The sequence below is a fragment of the Pleurodeles waltl genome, chromosome 9, assembly GCF_031143425.1.
Source record: "Pleurodeles waltl isolate 20211129_DDA chromosome 9, aPleWal1.hap1.20221129, whole genome shotgun sequence".
Classification (NCBI taxonomy): domain Eukaryota; kingdom Metazoa; phylum Chordata; class Amphibia; order Caudata; family Salamandridae; genus Pleurodeles; species Pleurodeles waltl.
This window is the reverse complement of record NC_090448.1, coordinates 1,147,777,310-1,147,790,365: the sequence shown is the minus strand read 5'-3', so window position 1 is coordinate 1,147,790,365 and position 13,056 is coordinate 1,147,777,310. Positions and strand designations below refer to the sequence as shown.

The 13,056-nt window shown below is 43.2% G+C and overlaps 1 protein-coding gene across 1 annotated transcript in view; it reads right to left on the bottom strand.

The window, feature by feature from the left end:
• The window catches only part of EXD2 (exonuclease 3'-5' domain containing 2), an 82,244-nt gene that overhangs the window by 36,974 nt on the left and 32,214 nt on the right, over positions 1-13,056 (bottom strand). The window contains exon 5 of the mRNA XM_069208971.1: positions 8,936-9,252. Coding sequence (XP_069065072.1) covers positions 8,936-9,252 — 317 coding nt within the window. The remainder of the gene's footprint in view (positions 1-8,935; positions 9,253-13,056) is intronic.

The window sequence follows — 13,056 nt, the reverse complement described above, 5'->3', positions numbered from 1 at the left end:
CCTTGGGCAGATGTTCAATGAGATGTTGCATCTCGTCCCAGTGGGCTCTGTCATAGCGCGCAAGTAGTGCCTGGGAGTTCGCGATGCGCCACTGGTTTGCAGCTTGTGCTGCGACTCTCTTACCAGCTGCATCGAACTTGCGGCTTTCTTTATCTGGGGGTGGTGCATCTCCAGATGTGTGGGAGTTGGCCCTTTTCCTAGCTGCTCCTACAACGACAGAGTCTGGTGGCAGCTGTGTAGTGATGAAAACCGGGTCTGTAGGAGGCGCCTTATACTTTTTTTCCACCCTTGGTGTGATTGCCCTACTTTTGACCGGCTCCTTAAAGATTTCTTTTGCGTGCCGGAGCATACCAGGGAGCATAGGCAGGCTTTGGTATGAGCTGTGGGTGGAGGAGAGTGTGTTGAATAAAAAATCATCCTCGACCTGTTCTGAGTGGAGGCTTACGTTGTGAAATTGTGCTGCTCTAGCCACCACTTGAGAATACGCGGTGCTGTCCTCTGGTGGAGATGGCTTCGTAGGGTATGCCTCCGGACTGTTATCTGACACTGGGGCGTCGTATAGGTCCCATGCGTCTTGATCTTGGTCACCCTGGCTTATGGTGGTGTGAGCTGGGGAGTGTGATGGGGTTTGTGCTGGTGAGACGTTAATCACGGGCGGAGGAGAGGGTGGTGGGGTAACTCTTTTGACCACTTTTGGTTGTGGTGTCTGTTCAGTTTGGAACTCCAACCTTCTCTTTCTTCTAATAGGGGGAAGGGTGCTTATTTTTCCTGTCCCCTGCTGTATGAAAATACGCTTTTGCGTATGGTCCACATCAGTTGATTGTAACTCTTCCTCAAACCTATGCTTTTGCATTTGGGAGGTTAGCGAGTGCTCTTCTGTATAAGAGCCTGAAGCTGGGTCGGTTGCAGTTTGTTTCGGGACCGAAACCCTGTCTGCGTCCTTTTCGGCTCCGAGGTGACTTTTTTCATTTTCGGGGCCGAAACCTGTCGGCGCCGATCTTCTTCGGGGCCGCTGTCTCGGCGTCGAGCCGTGTCCACACCGGCATCTCGGTGTCGAGGCTTGTCTCCAGCACTTTCTCGGTCCCGAGAAGGCTGCGTGCCGGTGTCTCGACCGGAGTCGGACGATCTCGGCACTGTTTGGGCCTTTTTCGGTGCCGACGGTCGGTCACCGAATTTATGGGTCGAGCCATGGCCTGATGGCAGTGGCGTCCCCTGGGCCTTGTAAATGTTCTTTTGAGTGGTTTTCGACGTCCTACTCACGGTTTGTGTATCGTCGAATCCTTCGGAGTCCGATTCTTGGATCGAAAAGGATCCCTCCTCTTCTTGTTCCTCGAACTCCCGGTGGGCTGTCGGCGCGGACGCCATCTGAAGTCTTCTGGCTCGACGGTCTCGGAGTGTTTTTCGAGACCGGAACGCACGACAGGCCTCGCAAGTGTCTTCGCTGTGCTCAGGTGACAGGCACAGGTTGCAGACCAAGTGTTGGTCTGTATAGGGGTATTTATTGTGGCATTTGGGACAGAAACGGAACGGGGTCCGTTCCATCGGCGTTCTTCAGCACGCGGTCGGGCCGACCAGGCCCCGACGGGGGATCGAAAAACTACCCCGAAGGGCACCGGAGCTCTTCGATCTTCGATGCGGTGTTGAATCTAACTACGCCGATCCCGAACGCAACAATACCGACGAAAATCTTCCGAAATTAGCTATCTTTCCGTTCCGAAACTCGGAGCGACAGGAACACGTCCGAACCCGATGGCGGAAAAAAAACAATCGAAGATGGAGTCGACGCCCATGCGCAATGGAGACAAAAGGAGGAGTCACTCGGTCCCGTGACTCGAAAGACTTCTTCGAAGAAAAACAACTTGTAACACTCCGGCCCAACACCAGATGGCGAGCTATTGCAAAACATGCGTATCTACAGCGACAGATGCCATCGAACATACAATTACAGCAGGAGAGGTGGGACTCCAGAATATGTTAGGAATTGCCCTGCTTTCAGTAAAGCTGCATAGATGAGTGGCTTGCCATTCTTGTATCATATAACCTCTAGGGAACTCACATGGCACCCTGATAAATCCTGGAGGTCCAAAAGAGTGATAAAAAAAGACTAGCTAGGTTTCAAAGCTGGGCCAAAGTAAGTCTGTCACTCACATTAGTCACTAGACATTGGCTACATCAGTGGTTCTTTTGACTTCTGTGGACCTCCACTTAATTGTCACTGGAACCCGGGGACCCCCACTGAATTACTATTACAATCTGGGTACCACCAATAAGTCATTACTGAAAGCTGGGGATGGCAGCCTAAGCATTTGATGATCTGGACTGCGAAACAAAGCAAATACACAAAAAAATACAGAAACAAGCACTCATTAAACAAATAATGAAATATTTAATTCACAAATATATTAAACAAATCTTATTTTAATGGGAAGATTGGAGCTTTCCTAAAATCAATTTAGGCCATTCATTGTCCATACTATAATCTGTCTGATGCACTTACACTGCTCTCACGAATCAGTCTGAGGATATTAACTTAATGTTTGTCCTGCAATTTCTTATTCCTAACATTTACAGAACGTTTTAAAATGTTCTACTTTAGATTTAGCTTCTTTATAAATATACACACTTTAATAATCTGTTAATATTATTTGAATTTCTTTGCAGTCATGTACCCTTGAGTAGGCTTTAGGCACCTCAATGGGTCCCTGGACCACAGGTTGAGAACCACAGGGCTACATCCTCAGTGCATGAATCTCAGCATAATTTGCCTGTACTCTTTTCTCTATAACCTCCACACCCCAATTAACTTGGATCTTAAAACACAAGTTCAACTGTAAACTGATGGTTGACACATGGATATGTGGCTGATATAAACTGATGCCGAGGATTAACAGTGATTTTGTTTATCCCAGCCCCTGTACACTATTTATGGAACTTTGTGTAGCAGATTACTTGTGGAGGATTAACTCCTTAGATGCAAAGGACAAGATCGTTCGCACTACCCCCAAAATGTGGAGGACTTGAACATCTTGTCCTCCAAGGGGCACTTTAGGGAACCTCTGGTACTTGCACCAGAGGCGTCCCCATCAAGAATTGGGGGCCAACATGGAACCACTTCAGCATCACGGCCCACCACTATGAATGATGGGACACCATTAACAAGTGAGCATTGCTCTGTGTGACTGGTGGGAATAGCCCCCCCCCAACCCCCTACCCTGGCACAGGTCCCCTGACCTGGGAGAGACTTCCCATTCCTGCAGTGCCTCTCCCAAAAAAAGATCCTGCTTGGCGGGGTCACGATCCCTAATCAGGAATCCCCATAAGACACCACAGAAGCCTTTGTTTGGAGGAGGTGGGGGGGGGGGCAGTGGAACCATCATCACCCCCTACACCAGCCCCAGGAATGAAAACTATTCAGCAGACATATTACAGCTAGCCCTCTTCATCCATTTGTCTACCGTTGTGTGATAAACATTTGTTTTCAGCACACTACAGCATGTAGCAATGGGTCAGTCCACTCCAGCCACAGACTAATGTAATTGTAAGGGTCGACGTTCTGCTCTTTCACAAGGATCACATCCATACACAAAACAGTTCACTTCGCTGCCAGAGACTACTATAGCAATACTTGTTTTTTGAGACTCAATATTTTTCATTGGGTGGGGTGGGCGACCGGGCCACGGATATGGGAAACAGCCAGGTTCCAGATGGTCATGAGCAGAGATCCCTTCTTTAATCTACAGTATATGTTGAGGTGCTATGACAATTCTGCAGGATTGCCATGGAAACATGGAGACCATGATAGCATATTCAAAATTCGTCCTGTTTACCACGTTTCTAGAAGTTTACACTCTAGGTCGACAAGTCGTCAATCCTATACAATGGGCAACTATGTTCATGCAGTACACTCCAAGCAAAAGAGTTAGCTACATCATCAGGTTGTACATTTTGTGCAAAAACACTACTGGTTATGTACACAGTCTAAGACTGCATGCTGCAAAAGGCTCCAGTATAAATCCTGCAGAATTAGTCAACAGATTTTATGGGACCGTGCATTATCACTCCTTCATAAAGGTAATAACCTTTATGTGGACAATTCTATAAAGAAGTACAGCAAGCAGTATAACGCTGGCACTGTGGCTTAAGGTAAAATTCAAAGTGCCCACAAGGGATTCCCTCAGCAGCTTGTCTGTAAGAAGCTCCAAAAAAGGCAGAGCGTGGTGAAATTCTCATGCAGGCCGGAAGTACATGTGCTCACTGCAAGAAATGATGAGAGCACTTCTCCAGTTATGGTTTGGGGTCGGTTTGCAGAAATGCACAAGCCTAAAACTATACTTAAATTACAACAAGTACATGGGCGGAGTGCATAAAAATGATGAGCTATTTTAATCATACAATGCAGTTCGTAAAAACCTGTGCATGGCAGAAGTTGGCTATCCATCTGATCCAGCTAGCAAAAGAAAGTTCTTGTCTGCTGTCTGCTGTTGAAGACTGATGTCCTTCCTCGAATTTGAGTTGGCCGATATTGATAACTGAATTACTGTAGAAGCATAAGCCTCTATTTCATCTGTTGTGGAAGATGTTGCAAGGCTGCAGGACCAGCACTCGTCCATCTGCATTCATGCGACAGAAAAAGTATCAACCATATCGCTGATGCAGTCTGGGCACTCATGAAGGAAAGGGTCTGGAGAGTTGCTACTACTGTCCCCTAGTGCCCACCTCAGGAAGGCCTGTGTTCCAAAGTCTATTTAATGTATACAACACGGATGTGGAGTTCTGGGAAACTGACTGAAGTTTAACAGTCTATTTAAAGCATGTAACTTTAAATGGCTGTGCACTGATATCCACCTTCCATGGCCCATTACTTGATTAGATGTGCAGCCTCTCAAATCATACCTTCGAATTTGGAACATCTTTCTAATAGTTCTCAACCAAAGAAGTATCAAAATCCAAGACTGATGTTGTTCCTTAATTAGATTTGAACCACTGTGCTGTTACCGACTCCAGTAAACAAGTGCAAACTGGCCATAATTGTGGGCTACCTGCCACCTTCATTCTATGTCAAACATGGCGGATGTTCATTCTGCAATACTACAAGTGCATGACTGTCAATGCACTGCATATAAGGGGGAATGTGATATCTATCAAGTTCCGATAGAGTACTCTGTCAGCAAAATACTAAGCTTTTGAGTGAACTTCGAAGTATGCCAGACGATTTTCTTACCCCAGTTTTCAAACGTAGTTCTCATACTTTCTGACGTATGTATCAATAACACATCCTGAGATACCTCCACAATGAACTACCACACACTAGAAGGAGTTAAGAGTTAGCACTGCAGGGGCATGAAAGGAGAGTCATCCTGAGCCTTAACCGGCTACCATGGGGAGGCGTTAGTAAAGGTTCACCTGGAAATGTGTCAGAATTCTGAGTGATAAAAAGACATGAAGAGAAAGTTAAAGCTTAGCCTAGATTTGTTTGCATAAGTAACTTGTATATATAGATGGTCAAGTTAGTAGCGAGCCACAAATCGCTGCACCCACCTCTACTCCCACAGGTCACAGTTGTGCTCTGCTTGCTACCAGCACTAGGATCCTTTGCAAAGACAACAATAAGATGTGAATTATAGATTTCTAAAACACTTTGCAATAAAGGTTGCTAAGGGCAAAGTGCCCACCTAAATTTCCAATAAAATGATTTAGCAAACTGTAACTCAAAATAATAGAGATACGTTTTTAACATGGGGATGAGTTTATTTACTATTGAATCCTCTGTGGATCTGCACTGGATGGTTTCCAACAGTCCATTCATTGCCGCCATCTCCCAATGCTTTTTCTTAATTCTCAGACCAAGGGAGCTGTTATAATGTCAGTGGTGTTCCAATAATTCATACATAATATGTTGCAAAAGATGATTATTTACAAATAGCAATACAGGCTTTTTCTTACTACTGGTCAGACTAGCTTGTAAAGTTAATCTATAATGCCCTAGAATTATGTTGGACCAGAGTCTAAGTCAATACATAAGCAGGTATGTTTTTCTACGTGGCTGATATTGCTATTTCCTATATCAATGGTCAGTAGACTAGAGGAGCATAGAGAGGTTGCTCAATGGCATACCAAATAGCTTTTTTAAATAAAACTTTTTTCGCTAACTCCATCTTTCTCTATTTTGGCTGCCCTCCATATTTCCAACTCCAACAGAGCTGCTGCCTGTGCCTGAGATTTATAAACTTTCAGTGCGAACTAAATGCCATGACGGTTCATCTTCCTTGTAAGCCCCAACATTGCCTTTGCTTTGTGTGGTACTGGGGTCCTCAGAATCTAGTTAGGCCAGATCCTCTTAGAAGCCAGTCTAATCCTCAAGTAATGCAACTTATAAACTAGATCCTCTAACAAAAAACAAGCATTTGCAATGCAATGGGTCATGTGTTTCCTCAAGTTAGAGCTATTAGCCTTGTAAATTCCTAACAGGACTTTTCTTGCCACATAAATTGAAAAAGAAAAGTAAAACACTTGACATAAGCAAGGCAATTCAAATCGCCATGGCAGCCATGAGCGAGAAGGAGAGATACAAAAGGAAAAAGAAGTTTGCTCACAGTCAAACGTATCGGTATTCGTGCAATTATCGATGTAACAGGGTCAGTCTGCAAGGCGTTAACAAAACCTCCCCAAGGAGGGATAAACATAAAGCATTTACCAATGACGATAAAGGATTTTGGAAAGGCAAGCCCATGAACCAGTGATAGTGATGGGCGTGTGGTGGGCGTGGTTAAAAGTCCACAGAGATTACAACACGTGAGAGCGCTTGCGCTGGACCTTATTATATTTAAAACATGGGGGGGGGGGGGGGGGAGTTAAAAATCAAAAGCTTAGATTTTCCCCAAATTAACTTAAAGTCCTCTAGCCAGACAAAAATCCGAAAATCTATTCAGACTAATTATCAGAATAATAACTGGTAAACGATGCTATAAACAGACATGTAACCACAGATACATAATTAGCATCTGGTGAAACCTTGCAGAGTGCGAGTTACATTGGCGTACCACTCTACACCTGATACACACAAGTTTGAAGAGTGAAATTATGTGCATGTCCTGAATGAAAACAACATCCATATTACCTACACAAATTCCATTAAGAATAATAAAAGTACCATCAACATAAAACACGATTTGGAATGAAAAGGCCATTGAGGAAACATCAAAACCTTCTGTGGGACATAGAGGGGAATGAGCCTTACATCCTGACACACTATTGTGAGGGAATATTGTAGTTTAGAAACCGAGTATAATGCAGTAACAACACCACTGTTGGAAATTTGTGTTGCAAGATGCACCATTATGCAGAGATTCTCCAGAGATGAGTAAACGCCTGCTTATCTTTGAAGGAAAGTGTGTAAATTCTGTTTGCCTTTGCAGGAATTTGGTAAAATGCTGATACTGTAACGAATCACGTCCAGCTATGCGTGCAGTAAATTTCTGCTAGAGCCCATAGGCTAGATTTTGCTTTTACCTTTTCCTGAAAATTTATGATTTGGCATCTGGCCAAATGTTAAATTCTGATTGGTTCTTAATCGCAACACAAAATCAGCCATTTTTGAACAAGGACATACAGAAATCTTAGATCATAAAACAGGAGTTAAACAGTTTATAGTTGGCTGAAATAAGGTGTTGTGATTGAAGGAGACTGAAGCTGGGGAGTAACCTTGTGTGTGTTTTTTCCTAATCCCCGGCCCCTTAGATATTTATAGTTCATACTAGAGGTACCAGTTCTTCACTGTGGAGCACTGGCAAACGGAAAAATCAAGAGCATCTCACATCCAATGTTTGAAAACTCAATTTCTTCTCTGTACTCCTGCACTCCCAAACCTGACTGAGCAATTTACCTACTGTGGTTTGAATCACAAAAGTCAGCAGGTGTCCATACTGGCCACCATGTCTTGACTTTGCACTCAAAACTAAACCTGAGGAGCCACATCACTGAAGCTATGACTAACTCCATAACCTTAAATGGTTAACCTCATATCCTCTCTCGCCTGACTCTTCGAGCTAGCAAATGAATCTAGGCTAATCTCCAAACTGATCTATGGCTTTGCCTCCCACGCCAGTAGTTTCACAAACACTAAGAAAAGTGTGCGTCTTTTCACTGATCAATTTCTAGACTTTATTTTCTGGTATGCCCATCTACATTAGACTAGAACCATATACAATTCCTTAAGTAAAATAATTCCAGCCACAGCACCCACATGGGAAACACTAAACATGGAACTGTTCAGAGTACTTGCTTCTCTTACAAAAAGATAAGGCTGCCAGTTAAATTCGGCAGACCACGGAACTGCTTTATGAGGCAGAAGCAGCAGAGATGCAGTTAGGTGAAGGGTCAGCGTGGGTCTGTAGCAAAGGGTAAGGAGAGGAGTGTGGCTGCTTACACCAACCGGAGAGTGTTCATTCATCTCCATAGTGCATACGATCCTTAGTCAAAATGGAGTTTATGGGTGGGTGCTTTCCAGCTGTGTCCTCTCTGCTCCATCCTGTTCTGGTATTCTCTTTTAGGCAAATGATGTGTCCCATTTGGTAATGGGTAATGTGTTGCAGGGGACCTGGTTTAAAAGTAAATGCTATCTCTGTTATACAGCATCTAAGACCTAAAGAAATAATTTCAACACATATGTATGCCTTAATTCTGTGATCAAACTCAGCATAAAGGACTGCGTGTGATGGGTTGATTGACAACTGTGTGAAAAATCACGCGTAATGTAACAGACAATCACACTGAAATGACTAACCTCAAATTGACAAAAGGCCACTCCAGAGGAGAAATAGTTAGCATTTACTAGTGTAAACATATAGAAGGAAACCACACCAGTAGGAATTTCTGAGAACAAAGGCACAGTACTACATGGCGAGACCCATGGATTCAGACAGATTACAATGATTACCTGGCTGAGTAGCCCACTCCCAGTGGTTTTCGCTTCAGTTTCCTTGGGTCCTTGCTTTGTTGTCCCACTGCGGCCTGGCTGCTTGCCCCGCACTTTTTAGACCTCCCTTTTTGTTGCTGATCCGTCTCAACATTGGGGTCTTTAGTAGGTCCGCGACCTTTGAAAGGCACATCCACCAAGCCTTGACACTTCTGCAACAACTTGGCCCTGGAGAAGGGTGATTCTTTGACTTCAGGGGATGCTGACATAGGCAAAGGTGCCAGCAGGTGGAGGAACAGGGCCAGGGAGATCTGAGCATCTTTGGCAGCATAAGACATCTGCAAAGAAGGGCACAGTTCAGTATAACATTGTTGGAAAAACAGGCTGTATCGCCGCCATTGAGTCCCCGTCAGCATCGTGAATAGCAAGTCTTCCGCCGGAGAAGCAAACCTATATACCAAGGAACCTCAGACTTCATATCACTCTGGTAAATTTAATACACACATCCGTTTGCAAGCTATAAACATACAAATTGGTACTTATCGAAACACAAACATATGGGCATCAGAGATACAGAATTCCACTACATCACTACCTCAGGTTACTCTGACGTAACTTCCCCTTTAACTACCCGAGGAACACTACAGTGAAAACTTAAAATCACTCGTCTCAGTTATGTCAAATCAATCTGCCAGAAACATATCAAATCTCCACTCTTAGGGTAATCCAGAATACACAGTCAAGCAGATCACTGGAAAGGCACCCATGGAACTGATCATTCAGATCTCAGATTAACTACACAGACCTCATATCAAACTAAACCTCTTCAAGACCCTCTGATGAAGCCACAATCATCTCCAAAGTTATCCTTGATTACTTTGGGCTGCCCTTCTACTGTGTGCATCTACACAATAGTGATAGAGCACTATATTATTGTCACGTATGAACCATCAGGCAAACTCTGCTCAGTATAAGTCAGAGGCACAGGGTAAGCTGCTTATTTATTTTGTCCAGCTTCTTTCTTCTATCATGGAATTGTTTAGTGGAATAGAGTACCAACACCTCTTCAGCGTTACGCAGTCTGTATCAGATTTAGCTTTTAGATTTAGAATAATTAAGGCTATCAAAGGGGTGGTGGTGGAAGACTGGCCTTGGTGTTACTCAAAGGCAAAGTGAAAATGTGGGCACGTAAGAATTTGTTTTATAGCTTCAACCCTTCTTTAACGTTAGCAGACAGTCAGTGACATACCATGATCAAGAGGTACTCATTCAGAATGTTTAGAGGGGGCCTCTCTATATCACCATTCACCATATGAAGGCCACAAACTTGGGCCTGGGAAGATTCTCCACACCGCAGATTCTTCAAAGGCCTACATTTTACCTCTGGATGGAGGAACTGCACGAGTGTTTGATCCTTTAGAACAAGTTCTAAACCAGGCTTTTATTTTCTCTTTACACTTAGGCATGCACAAATGCAAGTAAGGTAGGTGCTTGTCAAACCGCTGCTTGGCTTCATTTAAGGGGGCAAGGTCTTTGAAACATACCTCACAAAGTGCCAGCCTTTATACGCAATGATATTCCTAACATACAGTTTTATCTGGCATTACCCAAGTTGTCTTTCATACAGATGGTCATTATTAGGTGGGGAGGTTTTCATTTATTTACCTCTTAATGAGAGCACTGGCTTGTTTGCAGAATCCACTTCACAGCATTAGTGAGCTACAAAAGATGTTAAATAATTAGGAAAAGTTAATTTAATCTCCTAAGGTCTGAGCAGCAGAGAGGGTTGGGATGCATTGATCTCTGGAATGGACAGGATGTGTCTCATAAGAGTTGGGTGGCCCCAATGGTGTTGGGAACGAGAACACACATAGGGCCTGATTACAACTTTGGAGGAGGGTGTTAATCCGTCCCAAATGTGACGGATATACCACCCGCCGTATTATGCGTCCATTATACCCTATGGAACTCGTAATATGGTGGGCAGGATATCTGTCACATTTGGGACGGATTAACACCCTCCTCCAAAGTTGTAATCAGGCCCATAGTATTTAGTTGTAGGGGTTTTCATGTTTGCTAGTTTCATGAACTCCTTGAGAATCCCCTAACTCTTGTTCTTTCTCTCCCTTGCTCTCATTGAGGAACCTCTTTGGGAAAAGTGGTTGCATTGGGACCTTGACACTTCACAGAAGACTAATGTGCTGCCTATCTGCAGTAAACACTGTACTGCTTATATTTCTAATAGCAGCTCAGCATACTGCACTGGATGTTATATTTGTGTTCATATTTACAGGCTTCTTCTGGCTTGTCGTGACATCAGTGTTACTTTGTGTCCCGTCCCTCCATTCGCTTGATTTTCCCCGATCCTACACACTGGTACCTGTTGATCACTCAGGTAGTTTGCAGGGAGATTTTGTGTGGACTGTGCCATTTAGAGCAGTCACACCCATTCAGTCCTTGCCTTCGTTATGCTGTTTTGTGGAAACAACCACAAGAAGAAGTCTTAGGAATTCAAGCCCTAATTTCAAATCTAAGTGCTACAGCATCTGTGTAGTGGATAGTCATGTTCAGGCCTCGAAAAATCATAAAAATGTGACTAGACCTGCAGGTTGATTAGCTTGAATAACCTACTTGACCTAACTGTAATGTACTTGACCCAGAAACACATCTCAAATTGTGTGATCCTAGGAAAATATTGTATTTTACAGTCGCCTTTTTCTTCATTCATACATGAGTGCACCTTCAAAATATGCAAGTTCAGCATTTCGGCTTTAAAAAAAATCCTCTTGTTTGATTAAATACGCTAAACGTTTGCTCCATGTATAATAAATCTAGCACACATATAGGGTACACATGATCCATGCATGACTTGCCTCTTAGTTTACTAATAGCTTTGCCATCAGGGCAGGAGTGTTTCTCAGTTTATGTTTAAACACTCACTTTTAAAAAATATATTACTAAAGCATGATGTGGTAGCGCACTGTCATTTATAGACAGTAAATTTCCAAGAAATGTCCAAAAACCTTCCCACTAACTTGCAGCTTCACTGATAAAATTATATAGTGTATTAACAATAATCTGTGAAAATTGGTTTTCAGAAAACATTTATCATTTGCACATCACCAAGTAAAGTGTTCTTTTTTTCCATCCTATTAAAATATTTTTTTACCATCACACACAAGTACAAAAAAATGGTCTTTAACAGCTACTGAAATTTATTTTGAAATGTTTGCAAAGTTGAATTAGTTATATAAATGTTGTGTGTTACGAAAAAACTGAAACCAAAAGCCTTTAATTTCTCATAGGTCACACAGTTCACCTTACAAAATCCTGGAACTCTGCAGTCACAAGGAAAAGTATTTGCATTGCAAGAACACAAATTGACTTTTTACCTGTGTCTCTGAACACAGAGCAAATGTGACAAGAATAAGATTTAAAGGCATCTTAATTGCCAATTCAGTTTCTGACTGAACAGAACACTTGTTCTTTGCCACTGACCAGAAGGGGAGAGAAGGATCTAAAAATAGCCAGACCTCATAAAATAAAACTCGCCACTCGAGTAGATTTTGAGAGCCCTGAATGTTGTTTAGCAGTTCCTGTTGAATCCCATAAGCTCTTTAAGAGGGTCATGTTTTTTGGTCAGGCAGACACCTGGGACACAACCCTTCTCCGTGGTCATGAATCTGGGGCTTCCTTGAAGGAAATGATTAATGCACTTTAATCCACTGAAGAAAAGAGTGTCATAATGAGAAGGCAGAAGCCAGATACCCCAGATTCTTGTCACTCTGCTACAATGTGTTTCTAACACATCCGTGTGACGTGAACACCACCTACTTTTGCTTAAGCCCTTTTCCTGGCTCCCAATGTTAAGGATGCAAAATGTCCCAAGGATTGGCGTGACCCCATAATACGCATATAGCACAGACAGGGGTGGGCTTTTTCTCTTGAGGTTGTCTGTTCTGAATCTGATCTGCTCCTAACCCTCAACAGTCTCTATGTGTTTTAGAGTCCATTGATTGGTTACACTGTCCTTAGTGAATGATCAAGTAATCATTAAAATGTGTCTTTCCTTCTTCCACAATATTAACTGTGGAAGGGCTGGACTGAATAGTGAAAGATGGGCAAAACAGTTCTATTCCAAA